The 25393-nt window shown below is 46.3% G+C and overlaps 1 protein-coding gene across 1 annotated transcript in view; it reads right to left on the reverse strand.

Annotated features, from left to right (window-relative positions):
* Positions 1-25393, reverse strand: part of LOC147333618 (uncharacterized) — a 64274-nt gene that overhangs the window by 22992 nt on the left and 15889 nt on the right. The window contains exons 6-13 of the mRNA XM_086285815.1: positions 21520-21924; positions 20605-21102; positions 12109-12513; positions 10766-11159; positions 8297-8637; positions 5072-5467; positions 3729-4122; positions 1260-1600 (exon numbers count right to left, since the gene is read on the reverse strand). Of these exons, the coding sequence (XP_086141941.1) occupies positions 1260-1600; positions 3729-4122; positions 5072-5467; positions 8297-8637; positions 10766-11159; positions 12109-12513; positions 20605-21102; positions 21520-21924 (3174 nt within the window). The remainder of the gene's footprint in view (positions 1-1259; positions 1601-3728; positions 4123-5071; positions 5468-8296; positions 8638-10765; positions 11160-12108; positions 12514-20604; positions 21103-21519; positions 21925-25393) is intronic.

Raw genomic sequence — 25393 nt, forward strand, 5'->3', positions numbered from 1 at the left:
CCACTGATGATGAGGGGCTTGTAATTCCTCGCCTGCTTTGTAGTGAAGTCCACGATCAGCTCCTTAGTCTTGCTGACGTTTAGGAGGAGGTTATTCTCCTGGCACCAGGTCTCCAGGTTGCTAATCTCCTCCAGGTAGGCCGTCTCGATGTTGTCGGAGATCAGGCCCACAACAGCAGTGTCGTCAGCAAACTTGACGATGGAGGTGGTGTCTGATGTGGCTACACAGTCATAAGTGTACAGTGAGTACAGCAGGGGGCTTAAAACACAGCCCTGAGGCACTCCAGTGCTGAGTGAGATGGAGGGGGAGACTTGTTTTCCCACCCTCACTGATTGGGGTCTGTCTGTGAGGAAGTTGAGGATCCACTGAAACAGTGATGAGCTGAGTCCTAGATCCGTCAACTTGGTGAAAAGCTTAGAGGGAATTATTGTGTTGAATGCTGAACTGTAGTCCACGAACAGCATCCTACATAATTCCCTCTGTCAGTGTCCAGGTGACTCAGGGATGTGTGGAGCAGGTGAGATATGGCATCGTCTGTGGAACGATTAGTCCGGTAAGCAAACTGAAGTGAGTCGATGGTGGCAGGAAGTGAAGAAGTGATGTGATCTCTCATCAGTCTTTCAAAACACTTCATCACAATTGAAGTCAGTGCTACTGGACGGTAGTCATTGTGGCAAGTGGGCTGTTGTTTCTTTGGAACAGGAACAATAATGGACTGTTTGAAGCACGTGGGAACCACAGCTTGGGCCAGGGACAGGTTGAAGATCTCCGTGAACACCGGTGCTAGCTGGTCAGCGCAGGCTCTCAGGACCCGGCCAGGGATTGCATCAGGTCCTGCTGCCTTCCTGGTGTTCACCCTCCTGAAGGTGTTCCTCACGGCATGCTCTGTGATGATGAATGCATTTTCTTCACTGGAGCACTCCGAGCACGTGCAGCCTTTTGTTGTTTTAATTGCTGCGGCGTCGAAGCGAGCATAAAACGTGTTCAGCTCATCAGCCAGTGAAGCGTCGGCATTCATCATTGAAGAAGCTGGTCGTTTATAGTCCGTTATTGTCCGCAGTCCTTTCCAGAGGCTCCTAGAGTCGCACTGTCGTAGCTGTGACTCTAGTTTTTCCCCGTAGCTCCGCTTTGCCTTTCGGACCGCGCTGCGCACGTTGTAGGATGCAGCCTTGTATAGGTCCATATTACCGGAGACGAGCCCTTCATTGTAGGCAGCGGTGCGTGATCTCAGAGCGTCGCGGATGTTTTTATCCACCCACGGCTTCTGGTTGGCAAACGTTCGGATGATAGATCTTCCTGCTGTGTCGTCCGCTAGTTTCCCGATAAATCCCACAACCACTTTCATAAACATGTTGATGTCATCAGAGCTGCGCCGAAACATGTCCCAGTCTGCATCATCCAGTGCATCCTGCAGCGCGGCCACTGATTGGTCCGTCCAGCGAGCGACCTCCCTCCTGATTGGTGGTTGCTGCTTTAGCCTTTGTTTGTAAGCAGGCATGAGGAAGATGGCGGCATGATCCGATTTTCCAAATGCCGGCAGGGGCTGAGCCTTGTAACAGTTCTTGAACGGGGTGTAGCAGTGGGCTAATGTCCTAGTGCCCTGGGTGGGGCAGTTGATGTGTTGGTGAAGGTTGTGAAATGTCCATTTGAGATTCACTCTGTTAAAATCTCCCATAACAATGAGCGCGGCATCTTGGTGAAGTGTTTGTCGATGTATGAGAGCCTCATGTAGCTCACATAAGGCAGTGTCCGAGTCCGCGTGAGGCGGAATGTAAACAGTGCAGGCAATGACCGCAGTGAATTCCCGAGGGAGATAGAAAGGGCGACACTTAACGATCAAAAGTTCCAGATTGGACGAGCAAGAGCGTGAGAGTGGGGAGATGTTTGTGCTGTCGCACCATCTGTTGTTCACCATCAAACACACTCCACCACCTCTTTTTTTCATTTTCCTTTTCTTCATTTTCCTCCATTGTCCTGTCCATGCGGTAAACCAAAAAGAACCCCGTCGGCTGCACGGCGTGGTCTGGTATCGCTGGGTTCAGCCAAGTCTCGGTGAAGCAGAGGAGGTTGCAGTCCCGAATGTCTCTCTGGAACTTGATTTTGGCTCTGAGGTCATCAAGCTTGTTATCGATGGATTGAACATTGGCTAGCAGGATACTGGGCATGGGTGCGCAGTGTGCGCGAGCCCGTAGCCTGTTCCTGATGCAGGCTCGTTTCCCTCGAGGCCTATCCTATCATCAGGTGACTCCTTGTGATGAGCTGTGTTTCATTCAGGAGCACTTTGGAAGTGAACCTGACTGGACGTCTTTACTAAAACTGACTGACTACAAACCAGAGGAGCCAACGACAGAACTTCCAAACTTAAACATCCCAGAGACACTTTCCTGCATCATCAGGTGACTCCTTGTGATGAGGGAGCAGCTAAAGTAGCCTTGATCACTTCAATATCAACATTGTGTTCGTGACGTTTACACTCGTCTGTCAGGCTGTGTGAAATATTCACTAGTGTTTTGTGATCATTCACATTTGACTTGAAAGAAGAAGTTTCAGTACATTGAAGTTACAGCTCTGAGTGGCTCCAGCTGCTCAGTGAGTCTCTTTCTCTCTTAAAGCCTCAAACTCAGACTCTGGCCCTGCTCATTTAATATTCTGCAAACCTTCAGTGAGTTATGTTTGCACTGTGTGATCAATATTTGTATGTTCTGTATCACTTGTGATGATTTGATGTGAGCTGCATAAAAACAGCCACACACTGCTGATGGACTCCATCTTGTATATAATGAAAGTCCATTTAAAGCCATCTTCCATCAGAGCAGCTGAACAGTGTTCTTAGACAGTTACTGACTCACAACACAAACACTCAGCCTGTGTGTGAAATCACTGCGTTCTGAACTGTAACTGTTATTTTGTTCGCTGTCTGACTTTAGAGAGTCAAACACTAAACATCAACAATGCAGAAACACACAGAGGGGAACAACAACATCTACAACAGCAGCTTCACCTGCTGCTCACATCACACACCTCTCTGCTGTCTGACATCTTCATCTGCTCACTATAGAGCTGCTACCACCATCATCATCATCATGCTCAGTAAAACAAAGTCAGAGATAAAGTCCAGCTTCATGTAACTCATTCATTTACTGAGTTATGTCACTGAAGGACTCGTTGAGTTTGCTTTCATGCTGTTTCCATGGCGATGATAGATTCAGGTGTAAAGGATGTTTCTGGCATGTGTGCACTCCAACACTCTGCAGCAGGAGCTCAGTCACATGATCCTATCAAATATAAATCTAACCTTTCTGATGAGAACGTCTTTATTCTAGATGCTGATAAGCATTAAAAGTCGTCTGATATTTATAGAAAATATGAAACTTCATAGCAACAAACAGCTGAACACGTCAGTGAAACACAGGGATGGACTGAGAACGTTTCCCTCTGAAATATGACAGAGTCTGAATACATTTATAACATGATCCATGTAGATGAGGTCAAACATATGATGGTGATGACAAACAGGCAGCACAAGACAAAATCATCACTTTACAATTCATGGAGCTCCAAATATTTCCATCACTTATTTTCACACCAAATCTTCTCTTACAGATATTTGACTCATGTGAAGAGCATGTTATTTACCTGAGCTGTGAGATAAAAGGCAGACACTGCAACAAAATCCTCAATTCACTCTCTTCTTCTTCTTCTTCTTCTCCCCACAACAACAGCTCCACTTGTTTCTTCTCTGGTTGGAGTTTCAGCAGCTCCAGGAGGATGGAGGTCTTTGTGTCTGAGTAAGGTATGATCCAGACTGCAGGAGCTGACTGGAAAACTGGCTGTAATGATGGAAGGACACTCAGACCTGTTTTAGTCTCAAAGTCCTGCATATGGGAGCACAGATCCAACAGGAAGTCAATCTGATATTGCTTGAGACCATCATCATCATCATCATCATCATCATCATCCTCCATGCGTCTCTCATGAACAGGGAATGTTTGATAAGTGAACACTGATGCTAACAGCTCCAGGATCTTCTCTCCTGTCTGCTGCTCTCTCTCTGCTGCTGCACAGAACAGACTCACAAAGAACCTGACTGCTTCATGACGAAGTGACCACAGAGGAAGAACACTGTAACAATAAGAAGGAAACATTCAGTGATGATTTGATGTGAGCTGCATAAAAACAGCCACACACTGCTGATGGACTCCATCTTGTATATAATGAAAGTCCATTTAAAGCCATCTTCCATCAGAGCAGCTGAACAGTGTTCTTAGACAGTTACTGACTCACAACACAAACACTCAGCCTGTGTGTGAAATCACTGCGTTCTGAACTGTAACTGTTATTTTGTTCGCTGTCTGACTTTAGAGAGTCAAACACTAAACATCAACAATGCAGACACACACAGAGGGGAACAACAACATCTACAACAGCAGCTTCACCTGCTGCTCACATCACACACCTCTCTGCTGTCTGACATCTTCATCTGCTCACTATAGAGCTGCTACCACCATCATCATCATCATGCTCAGTAAAACAAAGTCAGAGATAAAGTCCAGCTTCATGTAACTCATTCATTTACTGAGTTACGTCACTGAAGGACTCGTTGAGTTTGCTTTCATGCTGTTTCCATGGCGATGATGGATTCAGGTGTAAAGGATGTTTCTGGCATGTGTGCACTCCAACACTCTGCAGCAGGAGCTCAGTCACATGATCCTATCAAATATAAATCTAACCTTTCTGATGAGAACGTCTTTATTCTAGATGCTGATAAGCATTAAAAGTCGTCTGATATTTATAGAAAATATGAAACTTCATAGCAACAAACAGCTGAACACGTCAGTGAAACACAGGGATGGACTGAGAACGTTTCCCTCTGAAATATGACAGAGTCTGAATACATTTATAACATGATCCATGTAGATGAGGTCAAACATATGATGGTGATGACAAACAGGCAGCACAAGACAAAATCATCACTTTACAATTCATGGAGCTCCAAATATTTCCATCAGTTATTTTCACAGCACATCTTCTCTTACAGATATTTGACTCATGTGAAGAGCATGTTATTTACCTGAGCTGTGAGATAAAAGGCAGACACTGCAGCAAACTCCTCACTTCACTCTCTTCATGTGAGCAGCCTCTCAGCTCCACTTGTTTCTTCTCTGGTTGGAGTTTCAGCAGCTCCAGGAGGATGGAGGTCTTTCTCTCTGAGAGGTCTATGGACCAGACTGCAGGAGCTGACTGGAAAACTGGCTGTAATGATGGAAGGACACTCAGACCTGTTTTAGTCTCATAAGAGTACAGGTCCAGGAGGAAGTCACACCATTTCTCTTTAAGAGGACTGTATTTGTATGTGCACACTGATGCTAACGGCTCCAGGATCTTCTCTCCTGTCTGCTGCTCTCTCTCTGCTGCTGCACAGAACAGACTCACAAAGAACCTGACGTCATCATTCAAAACATTAAATCTGTAACAATAAGAAGGAAACATTCAGTGATGATTTGATGTGAGCTGCATTGAAACAACCACACACTGCTGACACACTTTGCAATGTTTGTGAGTTTAATCTGGATCTTTGTTGATTTTCTGTCTTCAGTAAAATGAAACTTTGATAAAAATCAGAGTCTGTTTATTTCTTTGGAAGTCAGCAAACTCATAAATTGAGCAGAGGATCAAATAATTATGTCACTGCTGTAAAAAGGTAGAACACTGTGAGAACAGCTGTAATACAGTGTTGTATTATTCATGTACGTCGGAGTATTTGGAGAGTTTAGATTTTATATTTGCTATGGTCACTGAATCCTGGTATTTCTTGGTTTAATGCAGTAACATCTGTTTTCTACAATGACAGGAAATGCTGTTTGCGTTGGATTCTCTATGATGAAGGAGATGGCAAGCCACCTCTGAACCTCATCACCTCCTTAGCCTGAGCAGCTGCTCTGAGTTTTCACTGTGCCAGACGAGGAGGCCACGCCCCCTTTTCCAGCCTTCACCTGAGTTCACCTGTGTGAAAGCACAGCACCAAACAGCTTAGCTGCTGTGTTTCATTCAGGAGCACTTTGGAAGTGAACCTGACTGGACGTCTTTACTAAAACTGACTGACTACAAACCAGAGGAGCCAACGACAGAACTTCCAAACTCTTCAACATCCCAGAGACACTTTGCTGCATCATTCAAATTCAAATTCTATTTGTCAAACACACACACAATCATACACAGTATGACATGGGGGTGGGGGGGGGGGGGGGGGGAATGCTTGTAGCTGTACAATGCCCGACCATTAAATGACAGAAAAAAAGTTTTACAATATTTACAATTTACAGGTTACTACAAAATTTACAAATTAACTTAGGAATTTACAGTAAAGAATGTGCAAATAGCAGAAGAGATTATAAAGATTATAAAGATTATAAATTACAGGAATTATAGGATTATAGGAAATGTGTGGTGGTGCGTGTGGTGATTTGATGTGTGGGAGAGTCCAGTCTTATAGTGACCTGTGTGAGAGTCCAGTCTTATAGTGACGTGTGTGGGAGAGTCCAGTCCTACACCTGGTTCAGGGCCCGAATATCCTGGGGAAAGAAGCTCCTCCTCATTCTCTCTGTTTTGGCCTTAAGGGAGTGGAAGTGCTTCCCGACCTCAACAGTGAGAAGAGTCCATTGTTGGGATGGGAGAGGTCCATCATAATCTTCCTAGCTTTGGACTTGCACCGCTTGGTGTAGATGGACAGCAGGTCAGGGAGCTCTGATTGAATGATGCGTTCGGCTGAGCGCACCACTCTTTGCAGATCTCGTCTGTCCTGCTTGGTGCTGTTCCCAAACCAGGTGCAGATGTTTGCCGTCAGGATGCTCTAGATGGTGCAGGAGTAAAAGTTCTTGAGCACCTTCAGTGGCAGATGGAAGTCTCTAAGTCTTCTGAGGAAGAAGAGACGCTGACGGGCTTTCTTAACCAGGGAGTTGATGTGGCAGGACCATGACAGGTCCTGAGTGATGTGGACACTCAGGTATCGGAAACTGTCCACTCTCTCCACTGGCGTGCCACTGATGATGAGGGGCTTGTAATTCCTCGCCTGCTTTGTAGTGAAGTCCACGATCAGCTCCTTAGTCTTGCTGACGTTTAGGAGGAGGTTATTCTCCTGGCACCAGGTCTCCAGGTTGCTAATCTCCTCCAGGTAGGCCGTCTCGATGTTGTCGGAGATCAGGCCCACAACAGCAGTGTCGTCAGCAAACTTGACGATGGAGGTGGTGTCTGATGTGGCTACACAGTCATAAGTGTACAGTGAGTACAGCAGGGGGCTTAAAACACAGCCCTGAGGCACTCCAGTGCTGAGTGAGATGGAGGGGGAGACTTGTTTTCCCACCCTCACTGATTGGGGTCTGTCTGTGAGGAAGTTGAGGATCCACTGAAACAGTGATGAGCTGAGTCCTAGATCCGTCAACTTGGTGAAAAGCTTAGAGGGAATTATTGTGTTGAATGCTGAACTGTAGTCCACGAACAGCATCCTACATAATTCCCTCTGTCAGTGTCCAGGTGACTCAGGGATGTGTGGAGCAGGTGAGATATGGCATCGTCTGTGGAACGATTAGTCCGGTAAGCAAACTGAAGTGAGTCGATGGTGGCAGGAAGTGAAGAAGTGATGTGATCTCTCATCAGTCTTTCAAAACACTTCATCACAATTGAAGTCAGTGCTACTGGACGGTAGTCATTGTGGCAAGTGGGCTGTTGTTTCTTTGGAACAGGAACAATAATGGACTGTTTGAAGCACGTGGGAACCACAGCTTGGGCCAGGGACAGGTTGAAGATCTCCGTGAACACCGGTGCTAGCTGGTCAGCGCAGGCTCTCAGGACCCGGCCAGGGATTGCATCAGGTCCTGCTGCCTTCCTGGTGTTCACCCTCCTGAAGGTGTTCCTCACGGCATGCTCTGTGATGATGAATGCATTTTCTTCACTGGAGCACTCCGAGCACGTGCAGCCTTTTGTTGTTTTAATTGCTGCGGCGTCGAAGCGAGCATAAAACGTGTTCAGCTCATCAGCCAGTGAAGCGTCGGCATTCATCATTGAAGAAGCTGGTCGTTTATAGTCCGTTATTGTCCGCAGTCCTTTCCAGAGGCTCCTAGAGTCGCACTGTCGTAGCTGTGACTCTAGTTTTTCCCCGTAGCTCCGCTTTGCCTTTCGGACCGCGCTGCGCACGTTGTAGGATGCAGCCTTGTATAGGTCCATATTACCGGAGACGAGCCCTTCATTGTAGGCAGCGGTGCGTGATCTCAGAGCGTCGCGGATGTTTTTATCCACCCACGGCTTCTGGTTGGCAAACGTTCGGATGATAGATCTTCCTGCTGTGTCGTCCGCTAGTTTCCCGATAAATCCCACAACCACTTTCATAAACATGTTGATGTCATCAGAGCTGCGCCGAAACATGTCCCAGTCTGCATCATCCAGTGCATCCTGCAGCGCGGCCACTGATTGGTCCGTCCAGCGAGCGACCTCCCTCCTGATTGGTGGTTGCTGCTTTAGCCTTTGTTTGTAAGCAGGCATGAGGAAGATGGCGGCATGATCCGATTTTCCAAATGCCGGCAGGGGCTGAGCCTTGTAACAGTTCTTGAACGGGGTGTAGCAGTGGGCTAATGTCCTAGTGCCCTGGGTGGGGCAGTTGATGTGTTGGTGAAGGTTGTGAAATGTCCATTTGAGATTCACTCTGTTAAAATCTCCCATAACAATGAGCGCGGCATCTTGGTGAAGTGTTTGTCGATGTATGAGAGCCTCATGTAGCTCACATAAGGCAGTGTCCGAGTCCGCGTGAGGCGGAATGTAAACAGTGCAGGCAATGACCGCAGTGAATTCCCGAGGGAGATAGAAAGGGCGACACTTAACGATCAAAAGTTCCAGATTGGACGAGCAAGAGCGTGAGAGTGGGGAGATGTTTGTGCTGTCGCACCATCTGTTGTTCACCATCAAACACACTCCACCACCTCTTTTTTTCATTTTCCTTTTCTTCATTTTCCTCCATTGTCCTGTCCATGCGGTAAACCAAAAAGAACCCCGTCGGCTGCACGGCGTGGTCTGGTATCGCTGGGTTCAGCCAAGTCTCGGTGAAGCAGAGGAGGTTGCAGTCCCGAATGTCTCTCTGGAACTTGATTTTGGCTCTGAGGTCATCAAGCTTGTTATCGATGGATTGAACATTGGCTAGCAGGATACTGGGCATGGGTGCGCAGTGTGCGCGAGCCCGTAGCCTGTTCCTGATGCAGGCTCGTTTCCCTCGAGGCCTATCCTATCATCAGGTGACTCCTTGTGATGAGCTGTGTTTCATTCAGGAGCACTTTGGAAGTGAACCTGACTGGACGTCTTTACTAAAACTGACTGACTACAAACCAGAGGAGCCAACGACAGAACTTCCAAACTTAAACATCCCAGAGACACTTTCCTGCATCATCAGGTGACTCCTTGTGATGAGGGAGCAGCTAAAGTAGCCTTGATCACTTCAATATCAACATTGTGTTCGTGACGTTTACACTCGTCTGTCAGGCTGTGTGAAATATTCACTAGTGTTTTGTGATCATTCACATTTGACTTGAAAGAAGAAGTTTCAGTACATTGAAGTTACAGCTCTGAGTGGCTCCAGCTGCTCAGTGAGTCTCTTTCTCTCTTAAAGCCTCAAACTCAGACTCTGGCCCTGCTCATTTAATATTCTGCAAACCTTCAGTGAGTTATGTTTGCACTGTGTGATCAATATTTGTATGTTCTGTATCACTTGTGATGATTTGATGTGAGCTGCATAAAAACAGCCACACACTGCTGATGGACTCCATCTTGTATATAATGAAAGTCCATTTAAAGCCATCTTCCATCAGAGCAGCTGAACAGTGTTCTTAGACAGTTACTGACTCACAACACAAACACTCAGCCTGTGTGTGAAATCACTGCGTTCTGAACTGTAACTGTTATTTTGTTCGCTGTCTGACTTTAGAGAGTCAAACACTAAACATCAACAATGCAGAAACACACAGAGGGGAACAACAACATCTACAACAGCAGCTTCACCTGCTGCTCACATCACACACCTCTCTGCTGTCTGACATCTTCATCTGCTCACTATAGAGCTGCTACCACCATCATCATCATCATGCTCAGTAAAACAAAGTCAGAGATAAAGTCCAGCTTCATGTAACTCATTCATTTACTGAGTTATGTCACTGAAGGACTCGTTGAGTTTGCTTTCATGCTGTTTCCATGGCGATGATAGATTCAGGTGTAAAGGATGTTTCTGGCATGTGTGCACTCCAACACTCTGCAGCAGGAGCTCAGTCACATGATCCTATCAAATATAAATCTAACCTTTCTGATGAGAACGTCTTTATTCTAGATGCTGATAAGCATTAAAAGTCGTCTGATATTTATAGAAAATATGAAACTTCATAGCAACAAACAGCTGAACACGTCAGTGAAACACAGGGATGGACTGAGAACGTTTCCCTCTGAAATATGACAGAGTCTGAATACATTTATAACATGATCCATGTAGATGAGGTCAAACATATGATGGTGATGACAAACAGGCAGCACAAGACAAAATCATCACTTTACAATTCATGGAGCTCCAAATATTTCCATCACTTATTTTCACACCAAATCTTCTCTTACAGATATTTGACTCATGTGAAGAGCATGTTATTTACCTGAGCTGTGAGATAAAAGGCAGACACTGCAACAAAATCCTCAATTCACTCTCTTCTTCTTCTTCTTCTTCTCCCCACAACAACAGCTCCACTTGTTTCTTCTCTGGTTGGAGTTTCAGCAGCTCCAGGAGGATGGAGGTCTTTGTGTCTGAGTAAGGTATGATCCAGACTGCAGGAGCTGACTGGAAAACTGGCTGTAATGATGGAAGGACACTCAGACCTGTTTTAGTCTCAAAGTCCTGCATATGGGAGCACAGATCCAACAGGAAGTCAATCTGATATTGCTTGAGACCATCATCATCATCATCATCATCATCATCATCCTCCATGCGTCTCTCATGAACAGGGAATGTTTGATAAGTGAACACTGATGCTAACAGCTCCAGGATCTTCTCTCCTGTCTGCTGCTCTCTCTCTGCTGCTGCACAGAACAGACTCACAAAGAACCTGACTGCTTCATGACGAAGTGACCACAGAGGAAGAACACTGTAACAATAAGAAGGAAACATTCAGTGATGATTTGATGTGAGCTGCATAAAAACAGCCACACACTGCTGATGGACTCCATCTTGTATATAATGAAAGTCCATTTAAAGCCATCTTCCATCAGAGCAGCTGAACAGTGTTCTTAGACAGTTACTGACTCACAACACAAACACTCAGCCTGTGTGTGAAATCACTGCGTTCTGAACTGTAACTGTTATTTTGTTCGCTGTCTGACTTTAGAGAGTCAAACACTAAACATCAACAATGCAGAAACACACAGAGGGGAACAACAACATCTACAACAGCAGCTTCACCTGCTGCTCACATCACACACCTCTCTGCTGTCTGACATCTTCATCTGCTCACTATAGAGCTGCTACCACCATCATCATCATCATGCTCAGTAAAACAAAGTCAGAGATAAAGTCCAGCTTCATGTAACTCATTCATTTACTGAGTTACGTCACTGAAGGACTCGTTGAGTTTGCTTTCATGCTGTTTCCATGGCGATGATGGATTCAGGTGTAAAGGATGTTTCTGGCATGTGTGCACTCCAACACTCTGCAGCAGGAGCTCAGTCACATGATCCTATCAAATATAAATCTAACCTTTCTGATGAGAACGTCTTTATTCTAGATGCTGATAAGCATTAAAAGTCGTCTGATATTTATAGAAAATATGAAACTTCATAGCAACAAACAGCTGAACACGTCAGTGAAACACAGGGATGGACTGAGAACGTTTCCCTCTGAAATATGACAGAGTCTGAATACATTTATAACATGATCCATGTAGATGAGGTCAAACATATGATGGTGATGACAAACAGGCAGCACAAGACAAAATCATCACTTTACAATTCATGGAGCTCCAAATATTTCCATCACTTATTTTCACACCAAATCTTCTCTTACAGATATTTGACTCATGTGAAGAGCATGTTATTTACCTGAGCTGTGAGATAAAAGGCAGACACTGCAGCAAACTCCTCACTTCACTCTCTTCATGTGAGCAGCCTGTCAGCTCCACTTGTTTCTTCTCTGGTTGGAGTTTCAGCAGCTCCAGGAGGATGGAGGTCTTTCTCTCTGAGAGGTCTATGGACCAGACTGCAGGAGCTGACTGGAAAACTGGCTGTAATGATGGAAGGACACTCAGACCTGTTTCAGTCTCATAAGAGTACAGGTCCAGGAGGAAGTCACACCATTTCACTTTAAGAGGACTGTGTTTGTATGTGCACACTGATGCTAACGGCTCCAGGATCTTCTCTCCTGTCTGCTGCTCTCTCTCTGCTGCTGCACAGAACAGACTCACAAAGATCCTCGTTCGGTCTTCATCTGATGTCTCAGCATCAACTCTGCAACAATAAGAAGGAAACATTCAGTGATGATTTGATGTGAGCTGCATTGAAACAACCACACACTGCTGACACACTTTGCAATGTTTGTGAGTTTAATCTGGATCTTTGCTGATTTTCTGTCTTCAGTAAAATGAAACTTTGATAAAAATCAGAGTCTGTTTATTTCTTTGGAAGTCAGCAAACTCATAAATTGAGCAGAGGATCAAATAATTATGTCACTGCTGTAAAAAGGTAGAACACTGTGAGAACAGCTGTAATACAGTGTTGTATTATTCATGTACGTCGGAGTATTTGGAGAGTTTAGATTTTATATTTGCTATGGTCACTGAATCCTGGTGTTTCTTGGTTTAATGCAGTAACGTCTGTTTTCTACAATGTTTATATGACAGGAAATGCTGTTTGCGTTGGATTCTCTATGATGAAGGAGATGGCGAGCCACCTCTGAACCTCATCACCTCCTTAGCCTGAGCAGCTGCTCTGAGCTTTCACTGTGCCAGACGAGGAGGCCACGCCCCCTTTTCCAGCCTTCACCTGAGTTCACCTGTGTGAAAGCACAGCACCAAACAGCTTAGCTGCTGTGTTTCACTCAGGAGCACTTTGGAAGTGAACCTGACTGGACGTCTTTACTAAAACTGACTGACTACAAACCAGAGGAGCCAACGACAGAACTTCCAAACTCTTCAACATCCCAGAGACACTTTCCTGCATCATCAGGTGACTCCTTGTGATGAGGGAGCAGCTAAAGTAGCCTTGATCGCTTCAATATCAACACTGTGTTCGTGCTGTTTACACTCGTCTGTGACGCTGTGTGAAATATTCACTAGTGTTTTGTGATCATTCACATTTGATTTGATAGAAGAAGTTTCAGCACATTGAAGTTACAGCTCTGAGTGGCTGCAGCTGCTCAGTGAGTCTCTTCCTCTCTTAAAGCCTCAAACTCACACTCTGGCCCTGCTCATTTAATATTCTGCAAACCTTCAGTGAGTTATGTTTGCACTGTGTGATCAATATTTGTATGTTCTGTATCACTTTGTGCGTTTTCCTTTTCCTGTCATGAAGACAGCTCAGACCTGCTGGCATCTCCAGGTCCTGCTGAGCTTTCAGGTTATGTGATAAATGCTTTGGAAGCCATGGATGGGCCTCACTTTAGACCAGCTCACACAACATACTTCACTAACAACCAGTAACTGTCTGAATTAACTCAGGAATATCTGTAACACATGTACAACTTTATAAAGTGTTCGTCCATCATTGGAAAAGTATCAGACTGCTGTCATTGAACATGTTATATTTGAGCCTCTTCAGCAAAACTTCATCATGTGTATCCATGATTATGAACGACATACTGAGGAGGAGCAATGCTTCATAAATGATGAAACAAGTATTAACTAACACTAATGCTGAAGAGTGTGCAGCTGTTATAAAGTGTTAGCAGCAAAACACTAAACATCAACAATACAGAAACACACAGAGGGGAACAACAACATCTACAACAGCAGCTTCACCTGCTGCTCACATCACACACGTGGAAATCACATATTTACTAACATTTTACAGTTAATTCATTTAGATTTAGATTTGTTTACTTTGAAAATTAGACAAAATTAATATTTTCTGGTTCAGAAAAGTCTTAAACACAAAGATTCACATGTTAGTGGCCACGTTGAGCCTCCTGTCAGTGTTTAGTTTCACCAGACTAGCTCTCTGTACCTGGCTATATCACCATGGTAACAGATGCTGAACACAGCCTGGTGTAGATCAGGTTATGTTCAGTGTCAGATTAAAATCAGCTGTAAGTGACACATTTTCTCTGAGTCTTTTATGTCCAGTCTGCTCTGAGCAGCACAGTCTGTGAACCACATGGTCACACAAGTTTCCATGTATGCAGCTGCTGATGCAGTGTGAAACAGATGTGGAGCCTAATCTGCTGCACATCTGTTTCACACATCAGAACATCCATCAGTCTGTGTTTAGTCCATTTATCACAGAGAAGATCCACCAACAACATGAACGTCACTTTGATGTGGTGACAAACTCCTTCACCAGATTGTGTGTCAGAGCTGAATGCAGCGAGTAACCTTTCATGTTTAAGTGGATCGAGGTCAAAGTGTCACAGCTTTAATGTGCAGCTGTCAGCTTACAAATAAACTGCAGCACAGAGCGCTCACACACATTCATTCATTCACATGTTAATGATTGCAACCAGCATCACTTAGTCTCCTTTGATGCAGCAACAGTGTTGCCTGTGTTGTTATAGTTACATATTGTTTATAGCCAGTGTTGGGACTAACGCGTTATTAAGTAACACGTTACAGTAACTACGTTATTATTGTGGTAACGAGCACGGTAACTAGTTATTATGCCAAAATCAGGAACGCGTTAGTCGTTACTGGGATTTAGATAGGGTCATTACTCGTTACTTCGTGTGGTGGCTATCGCGGAGCTTCCACAGATTCAGTAACATTAGCAAGTGGTGGAGGCAGCAGGTGGATGAAGGAAAAGAGACCCGAGGCGGCCGCCGGTCCAAGTGTGAACTGAACTTCAGGTAAGAAGTTATGACCTGCAGTCTCTCTGGGTCAGATATAAACCAAGTTTAGGTGGAGTTTATTTTCGTTATTCTGACTTTTTCCGTACTGCGTGCTAGCTAGCATGACGGAGTTTCTATACAGCTGGGTGGGTGCTATGAAGTTAATGATGTTGAACTTTATTTTGTTCATAAGTTATTAGAGTTGCCAACCGTCCCGTCTGGTATTCAGAGACAATATTACGCGTTTCTTATTGAGGTGAAAAGGAACAGTTTGTCCCGTAATTCAGCTACAATGAAAAAGGCACAAAGCTGGAGTTATTCTGTGTCTTTGCTGCACAGTGTCAGGGCTCCTGGGTCGTTGACCCAGTGATTTCAGTTTGTTCATGTTCAGTTTGGTTCGCCACATTAATGTTCTCACTTCCTGTTTTTTCCCGTGTCAGCTTGTCTCCCGTGTCATTAGTCAGATTATGTTCAGCCCTGTACTCACCTGTTTCCAATCATTGTCATCAGTCAACCTGTGTATTTAAGTTCCTCGGTTTCACCAGTTCTCTGTCGTGTCATTGATGTTAATGATGTATGTCTGATGTCGTCTGTATGTCCAGTCAGTCAGTCAGTCAGTCAGTCCTTAGTTCATTCATTCAGTCAGCCAGCCATTTCCTCCCTCTGTACTGTTTGCTCACTCCTTCGGCAATAAACATCCACCTTCACCTACCTGCCCGTGAGTCCAGCGTTTGGGTCCTCCTTCTCTCATCCACGACACTACCCTTGACAGAATGACACGACCCCGCGTTGTGGACCCAGCGGACCCTGAACTTTTCGAGCGGCAGGAGGCAGCGCTCCTTCGCTGGACGGAGGGGCTTCGGGGAAAACAGCGGCTCTTCGCGGAGAGAGAGCACGTCTTCGAGGGGACTCGCCTGGCTCTGGGCGGGCCTCGGAGACGCCACGTTCCCCCACCTGCTGCCTCAGCTGCACCGGAGCATTCGCCGCGGAGAGTGCGCGTCACAGCCCAAGCTTCGGCCGCTCGCTCTCCCGCCGCTTCGCTCCTCGCTCGCCCGCCAGCCTTTTCACTCTCCAGCCTTTCCGCCTCGCCACGGCACAGCGGCTACACCTCCCATCTCGGCTCAGCGGAGGCTACCGCGCCAGCGGCTCAGCCGTTTACCCGGCCCGCTTCCTCTTCCCGGGGAAAGCGGCGCACACGCCGCCATAAAACGGACTCTGTTCAGCAACTCCCGGTGGTGAGTTCCAGTGACTGTTTTCCACACCCCTCATCTGATTATCCACTTAAAACACACAACAGACTCTTTTCTGATTCATGGGGAGTTTCCCTCCTTGAGGATGATGTGGACTGGGAAGATTTTTTCTGCTCTGGCTCCCCAAAGACTGTGCAGTCAAAAACTGTAAATAGTGGTGGCAGAAAGACCAGAATACAACCCGATAGACCTGTCAGTGTCACTCACCCAGTCGTTATTTCCACTCCTATCAGTCAGCCTACACCCACTCCAGTGCCAGCTCCCAGGAGGAGGGCAGCTGCGACCCAGTCTACCTCCACACCCGCTCCTGTTTCTCGGGTGGGGGTGACTGGTGTCCAGCCACCTTCTGTGCCTGTCCCAGCGCCCAGGCTGAGGGCAGCCAGAACCCAGCCTGACCTCCCTGGAGGCTTGGAAGAGCTAACCGGTCCACCTACTACTTCACCCTTTCATCCACCTCCTGATCCAGCTTTTCACGCCCTCGCAGTATCACTGGTTAGACTAGCTGAACTGTCCCCTGCCCAGGCACCAGCCTTACGAGCCCAAGCCGTAATTTTATCTCCGTCACTAGCTCACTCTTTAGCTCAGCCATTAGCCTCACCGGCCTCTGTTTATCCGTCAGTCTCCTTAGTCCAATCAGTTCCCTCACCTGCTGTCCAGTCTCCTGCTGCCCTCCAGTCAGTTCCGCCACCTGTAGCTCAGTCTCCACCTGTCCTCCAGTCACCTGTAGCTCAGTCTCCACCTGTCCTCCAGTCACCTGTAGCCCAGTCTCCACCTGTCCTCCAGTCACCTGTAGTCCAGTCTCCACCTGTCCTCCACTCTTCTGTAGTCCAGTCTGCCGCCCAGTGCCCTGTAGTCCAGTCGCCTCCTGTTTCCCAGTCACCTGTCCACCATCCCGTCCAGTTCCCGGACCTGCAGCCACAGCACCCAGAGCCAGCTGTGAGCCTTCCTGCTTCTCAGCCAGGGGTTTCCGCACCCGCTGGCCCGGCCGCTCCTCAGCCAGGGGTTTCCGCACCCGCTGGCCCGGCCGCTCCTCAGCCAGGGGTTTCCGCACCCGCTGGCCCGGCCGCTCCTCAGCCAGGGGTTTCCGCACCCGCTGGTCTGGCCGCTCCTCAGCCAGGGGCCTCCGCGCCTACTGGCCCTGCCTGTCTCCGGCCAGAGGCCTCCGCGCCTGCATCGCCCGGTCAGGCCTCTGCCTCAGCTGCACCCACGCCCGGCCCGGCCTCTGCCTCAGCTGCACCCACGCCCGGCCCGGCCTCTGCCTCAGCTGCACCCACGCCCGGCCCGGCCTCTGCCTCAGCTGCACCCACGCCCGGCCCGGCCTCTGCCTCAGAGCCGTCGTCCGCTGCAGCCTCAGAGCCGTCGTCCGCTGCAGCCTCAGAGCCTTCAGCCTCAGAGCCGTCGTCCGCTGCAGCCTCAGAGCCTTCAGCCTCAGAGCCTTCGTCCGCTGCAGCCTCAGAGCCTTCAGCCTCAGAGCCTTCGTCCGCTGCAGCCTCAGAGCCTTCAGCCTCAGAGCCTTCGTCCGCTGCAGCCTCAGAGCCTTCGTCCGCTGCAGCCTCAGAGCCTTCGTCCTCAGAGCCTTCGTCCTCAGAGCCTTCGTCCTCAGAGCCTTCAGCCTCAGAGCCTTCAGCCTCAGAGCCTTCAGCCTCGCCTGGCCCAGCCTCGTTTGGGTCTGGAGCTAAACGGCCATTTTCTAGACCGCTGGCTAGGCCACTGGCCGGGCGCCATCGCCGTCGTGGGCGGCCCACAGACCCTCTTCGCCTGAGTGGCCGCCGTTGCCTTCCGCACGGCCGGCCCCCGGACCGCCTTCGCCTGAGTGGCCGCCGTCGCCTTCCGCACGGCCGGCCCCCCGAACTGTGTCCACGTCGCCGCCGTTGCCTTCCGCGCGGCCGGCCCCCCGAACTGTGTCCACGTCGCCGCCGTTGCCTTCCACGCGGTCGGCCCCCGGACCAGTGCTGTCGCCGTTGCCGTCCGCACGGTCGGCCCCCTGAACTGTCTCGTCTCGGCCACGGGCCGCGTGGACACCCACCTGAACTGTCTCGTCTCGGCCACGGGCCACGGGGGCGCCCTCCTGAACTGTCTTGGTGTGGACTCCGTCCCTCCGTCCTGGGCCCCCTCCGCCCGCCCTGTTCTGGGTTTTTTTCTTTCTCTTTTGGCCGTCGGGTGCCGGCCTTTGAAGGGGGGGGTACTGTCAGGGTTCCTGGGTCGTTGACCCAGTGATTTCAGTTTGTTCATGTTCAGTTTGGTTCGCCACATTAATGTTCTCACTTCCTGTTTTTTCCCGTGTCAGCTTGTCTCCCGTGTCATTAGTCAGATTATGTTCAGCCCTGTACTCACCTGTTTCCAATCATTGTCATCAGTCAACCTGTGTATTTAAGTTCCTCGGTTTCACCAGTTCTCTGTCGTGTCATTGATGTTAATGATGTATGTCTGATGTCGTCTGTATGTCCAGTCAGTCAGTCAGTCAGTCAGTCCTTAGTTCATTCATTCAGTCAGCCAGCCATTTCCTCCCTCTGTACTGTTTGCTCACTCCTTCGGCAATAAACATCCACCTTCACCTACCTGCCCGTGAGTCCAGCGTTTGGGTCCTCCTTCTCTCATCCACGACACTACCCTTGACACACAGCTGCGTCGTCTTCTTTCATTCTCTCACCCTCTCTCTCCCGTTTCTACTTCAATCATGAAACTGATCAGCTGATCGGCTCTCTTGTTTGTTTATCGCCCACTTTGCGCCAAAAGAGGAAACCAGCGGATGTCGCGCTAAACAACAGCAGCACGTTTAAGCTTGATCAGCTGTTGTTAGAATTTATTTAATATTAATTTCTAGTATCAGCTGATGTTTGCTGGAGCCACAGCTGCAAAAAAGCTGCTGGTCATGATATGGTTTGGTTATCTGGTGAGAGGGAAACATGAAGATGAAACCAGGAGATGTCCTTACTGAATCATCAGAGCTGTGATGGAGAAACAGGTTTACCTTTTATGTGACATGAATGAGTTGAAGGGAAGTTATGAACTGTTTCTGAGAGACAAATAACACCAGGATCCTTTTCTAAGTAGCTGACAGCTGGTAACTGTGCAGGTGCGGATCTAGCAAAGTGTTGCCAGGGGGGGCAGGTAGAGCATTAACAGGGAAAGGGGGGCACAAAGAAATACTTTTCTTTCTTATTCTCATTTAAAATGTCTAGCTGTTAATAAATAATTATCTGAATCTTACAACAAACGATTGATAGATTGATACATATATACCATCAGAACAGTGTACATCACTGTCACAACAGTGTTTATTTTCATTCAAAGGCTTTATGATTTTTCCTATAATGGTGGGCCGGTCTATAGTCAAAATGTCCGGGCCAATTTTCTGTCTCAGTCCAGCCCTGTATGCAGCTCATCTGCAGTCTGGTGTTACCTACAACTTCCTATTCAGAAGGCAGAATTTCTGAGTTCTAAGTACAATCGAAAGCACCACGACTGCAGTTTTTGTGTTGGATGTAAAAGGCGCACATGACACTGTGACGTAGGCTAGAATCATGGCAGCAGTCAATGACGGTCCAGGCGTGGGATTTCTCTCGTGGAAATATGCACATTATCTTTTCCTTTCTATTGGTAGGTGGCACAGTGCACTTGTGGCAAGTAAACAAGCTAGAAGACTGGCAAAGTTATGGAAGCAACACATTAACAAGAGAATTCTGAGTAAAACCAAAGTTACTTTCCCTAGTAACTAGTTACTTTGAAAGTAACGAGTAACTTGAAGTAACTGAGTTACTTTTGAGAGAAGTAAGTAACTAGTAATGTAACTAAGTTACTAATTTAAAGTAACTTACCCAACACTGTTTATAGCTCTGTGTCACCTGTTAATGTAACAATATTTCTTATTAATGGAGGTGAAATCAGTGGGTCTACTTTGTGTGGAAGAAGACAGAAATAACGTATGAATGGTCGTTGTGTGGATGTGGAGAAGAGAGGCCCCAAATGCAGGCTGAAGCTGAACATCCTGGATGACTCAAACTGTTTCCCTCTGCAGTGAAAGCTGCTTGATGCTGTTTTGTTTTAAAGCCCATCAGAAACACATAAATACCTTAACAGTATAATTTTTATTAATATTTTTAATGAAGCTTTTTTTCCCAGGAGGTCTTAGTGATGCTGTAAATGTCAATAAGTGCAGTTTTATTCTCACAGACAAACTGTCACATGTTAAAAAACTGTTGAAGGTAAACGTTACAAATTTGTGGACTCATTTCTATAAACTGGCTTCAATCAAGCAGCAACTAAATTGTCAAATAGAGCTAAAATATTTTCATGAATTATTTTCAGCACTCATTTATTGATAGACAGACTATATTGTGTGAAGAACATGTCGTGTACCTGAGCTGTGAGATAAAAGGCAGACACTGCAGCAAACTCCTCACTTCACTCTCTTCATGTGAGCAGCCTGTCAGCTTCACTTGTTTCTTCTCTGGTTGGAGTTTCAGCAGTTCCAGGAGGATGGAGGTCTTTCTCTCTGAGAGGTCTATGGACCAGACTGCAGGAGCTGACTGGAAAACTGGCTGTAATGATGGAAGGACACTCAGACCTGTTTTAGTCTCACAGTCCTTCACATGGGAGCACAGATCCAACAGGAAGTTAATCTGATATTGCTTCAGATCATCATCATCATCCTCCATGTGTCTCTCATGAAAAGGGAATGTCTGATATGTGCACACTGATGCTAACAGCTCCAGGATCTTCTCTCCTGTCTGCTGCTCTCTCTCTGCTGCTGCACAGAACAGACTCACAAAGATCCTGACTGCTCCATGACGATTCCAAACATGAACACTGGAACAATAAGAAGGAAACATTTAGAGATGATTTGATGTGAGCTGCATAAAAACAGCCACACACTGCTGATTGACTCCATCTGGTCCATGGTTCCTGTACATAATGACGCTCCATGTCAAATATATCATAAAAGAGGGAAACATATCATCTCAGTTGCAGCACATAACTAATTTATTAATCCTCATAAAAACAAGAAAACACAAATATTTTAGAAATTTGTCAAAATTCCACTTTTAGAAGCTTCTTTAAATCAAGAAGAGACGGTAAAAACTTTACTTTAAGATTAAATGAATAGAAAAGTTGTTTTTCTGCTTTCTTTGTAAAGTAACTATATACTATGTGTATACTGCATGTGGTGAACGCATGTTCTCCATCAAAACTCTTCACTAAGCTTCTGAATACAATCTGACTTACCTGAGCTGTGAGATAAAAGGCAGACACTGCAGCAAACTCCTCACTTCACTCTCTTCATGTGAGCAGCCTCTCAGCTCCACTTGTTTCTTCTCTGGTTGGAGTTTCAGCAGCTCCAGGAGGATGGAGGTCTTTCTCTCTGAGAGGTCTATGATCCAGACTGCAGGAGCTGACTGGAAAACTGGCTGTAATGATGGAAGGACACTCAGACCTGTTTTAGTCTCATAAGAGTACAGGTCCAGGAGGAAGTCACACCATTTCTCTTTAAGAGGACTGTTTTTGTATGTGCACACTGATGCTAACGGCTCCAGGATCTTCTCTCCTGTCTGCTGCTCTCTCTCTGCTGCTGCACAGAACAGACTCACAAAGATCCTCGTTCGGTCTTCATCTGATGTCTCAGCATCAACTCTGCAACAATAAGAAGGAAACATTCAGTGATGATTTGATGTGAGCTGCATTGAAACAACCACACACTGCTGACACACTTTGCAATGTTTGTGAGTTTAATCTGGATCTTTGCTGATTTTCTGTCTTCAGTAAAATGAAACTTTGATAAAAATCAGAGTCTCTTTATTTCTTTGGAAGTCAGCAAACTCATAAATTGAGCAGAGGATCAAATAATTATGTCACTGCTGTAAAAAGGTAGAACACTGTGAGAACAGCTGTAATACAGTGTTGTATTATTCATGTACGTCGGAGTATTTGGAGAGTTTAGATTTTATATTTGCTATGGTCACTGAATCCTGGTGTTTCTTGGTTTAATGCAGTAACGTCTGTTTTCTACAATGTTTATATGACAGGAAATGCTGTTTGCGTTGGATTCTCTATGATGAAGGAGATGGCGAGCCACCTCTGAACCTCATCACCTCCTTAGCCTGAGCAGCTGCTCTGAGTTTTCACTGTGCCAGACGAGGAGGCCACGCCCCCTTTTCCAGCCTTCACCTGAGTTCACCTGTGTGAAAGCACAGCACCAAACAGCTTAGCTGCTGTGTTTCACTCAGGAGCACTTTGGAAGTGAACCTGACTGGACGTCTTTACTAAAACTGACTGACTACAAACCAGAGGAGCCAACGACAGAACTTCCAAACTCTTCAACATCCCAGAGACACTTTCCTGCATCATCAGGTGACTCCTTGTGATGAGGGAGCAGCTAAAGTAGCCTTGATCGCTTCAATATCAACACTGTGTTCGTGCTGTTTACACTCGTCTGTGACGCTGTGTGAAATATTCACTAGTGTTTTGTGATCATTCACATTTGATTTGATAGAAGAAGTTTCAGCACATTGAAGTTACAGCTCTGAGTGGCTGCAGCTGCTCAGTGAGTCTCTTCCTCTCTTAAAGCCTCAAACTCACACTCTGGCCCTGCTCATTTAATATTCTGCAAACCTTCAGTGAGTTATGTTTGCACTGTGTGATCAATATTTGTATGTTCTGTATCACTTTGTGCGTTTTCCTTTTCCTGTCATGAAGACAGCTCAGACCTGCTGGCGTCTCCAGGTCCTGCTGAGCTTTCAGGTTATGTGATAAATGCTTTGGAAGTCATGGATGGGCCTCACTTTAGACCAGCTCACACAACATACTTCACTAACAACCAGTAACTGTCTGAATTAACTCAGGAATATCTGTAACACATGTACAACTTTATAAAGTGTTCGTCCATCATTGGAAAAGTATCAGACTGCTGTCATTGAACATGTTATATTTGAGCCTCTTCAGCAAAACTTCATCATGTGTATCCATGTTTATGAACGACATACTGAGGAGGAGCAATGCTTCATAAATGATGAAACAAGTATTAACTAACACTAATGCTGAAGAGTGTGCAGCTGTTATGAAGTGTTAGCAGCAAAACTGTCATGGTCCTGAGTCTTGGACTATGTCCCCCACCGCCCGCCCTGGTCGGGTCGTTTTCTGCTTTTTGGTTGTTGTTTTTTTTTTTTGGGGGGGGGGGTTTGGGCAGTTTTTGTGTTTCTGTTGGGCTGTCTGGAGCCAGCCCTTGGGGGGGGGGGGGTACTGTCATGGTCCTGAGTCTGAGGAATCAGTTTTTTGTGTTTCCTTATGCTTTTGTTCATTCCGAGTGTGTATTCTGTTGTGATTTTGCCATTTGTTAGGTTTCTGTTCTTTGCCTGCCTGCTCCCACTTCTCTGTCTGTCCACGGTGTTATTGTGTCTGCTCATGAGTCTGCCTGTCAAGTTCAGTGTCCTGTCTGGTTCTCTGTGTCTGTTAGTTTCCTGTTTTATTCTGAAAGTTCGTGTCTCATGTCAGTGTGTTCAGTTTTACCTCTCCCCTGTCTCGTTAGCCTAATTGCTCCCAGCTGTGTCTCCCTCCTGTGGCCCATTCCCTGATTACTCCCCGTGTATTTAAGCCCTGTGTTTTCCTGTGCTCTCTGTTGTGTCGTCTGTTTAACACCATGTCTGTCTGCATCATTCTGTGTAACCCGGTGTTCAGTCTGCATCTCTCCGCCATCTTTCTTTGTGCATTTTGTTCCTCCTCCCGTGCGTGTTTGGTTTAAGTTGAGTTCTTTAGTTTTCCACAGTTTAGGTTGGTTTACTCCCCGCTCTGCTCCTCCTGTTTTTGTCACCTTATCACCTCTGCAAATAAACATTCACTCGCACCCCAGTCAGTGCCTGCATTTTGAATCCTTTTCTCAATTCACCACACGACTGCTGCGCAGCCGTGACAAAAACACTAAACATCAACAATACAGAAACACACAGAGGGGAATGTTAGGTTTTGTATTGTTGATTGCCATTTATGCTTAGAAATATCTACTTATATATGCTTAGAGTTTTGTAATTAGTTGTAGATTGGTAGAGGTTTGATCCTTGATAGTCTGCAAACTTTGTGTGCATTAGAGAGCACTCTGGGAGCACGAGAGAGGTCGTACCTTGTCTTGTTGTTTTATGGTAAGATTATTGTAGCTACGTCTGTTCTAGTCTAAGTGCTTCAACTGCTGGACTTCCTCACTGTGTTATCTAGGGTGAAGCATCTAGGGTGAGACTACCCTCTTCCTGATCAAGGATGTTTGCTTTTGTGCTTTCATGTTATATGACCCTTTGATCAGCAGTACACACACACACACACACACACACCTACACACACACACACACCTACACACACACACACACACACACACACACACACACGGTACTCTTTGTTTGTATGTAGACGTCATATGTTAATGAACCTATGCATATTCATGTAACCTCAATAAAAGAGCAGTGTTACGGGGGAACGGACGAGAGCAACTGGGGTCAAGCGAAGGAACGGCGTTTGTCCGGTTCTCTCCCGTGGACGAGAAACATGAAGAACTTTGCCTACTTCGTGTCTTGCTTTGCAGTGTAATTATATTGTCTTCAACGTTCCAGCGAATAGGTTCAAGATACAAACCTATCAGGGAACAACAACATATACAACAGCAGCTTCATCTGCTGCTCACATCACACACGTGGAAATCACATATTTACTAATATTTGATAATTCATTCATTTAGATTTAGATTTGTTTACACTGAAAGTTTGTAAAATTAGACTACATTAATATTTTCTGGTTCAGAAAAGTCTTAAACAAAGATTCACATGTTCGTGGCCACGTTGAGCCTCCTGTCAGTGTTTAGTTTCACCAGACTAGCTCTCTGTACCTGGCTATATCACCATGGTAACAGATGCTGAACACAGCCTGGTGTAGATCAGGTTATGTTCAGTGTCAGATTAAAATCAGCTGTAAGTGACACATTTTCTCTGAGTCTTTTATGTCCAGTCTGCTCTGAGCAGCACAGTCTGTGAACCACATGGTCACACAAGTTTCCATGTATGCAGCTGCTGATGCAGTGTGAAACAGATGTGGAGCCTAATCTGCTGCACATCTGTTTCACACA

This window comes from Aulonocara sp. 'chitande type north' Nkhata Bay, linkage group LG3, assembly GCF_057382095.1.
Source record: "Aulonocara sp. 'chitande type north' Nkhata Bay isolate Kocher_YH1m ecotype deep benthic linkage group LG3, A_spYH_male_GT1.1, whole genome shotgun sequence".
NCBI classification, from domain to species: domain Eukaryota; kingdom Metazoa; phylum Chordata; class Actinopteri; order Cichliformes; family Cichlidae; genus Aulonocara; species Aulonocara sp. 'chitande type north' Nkhata Bay.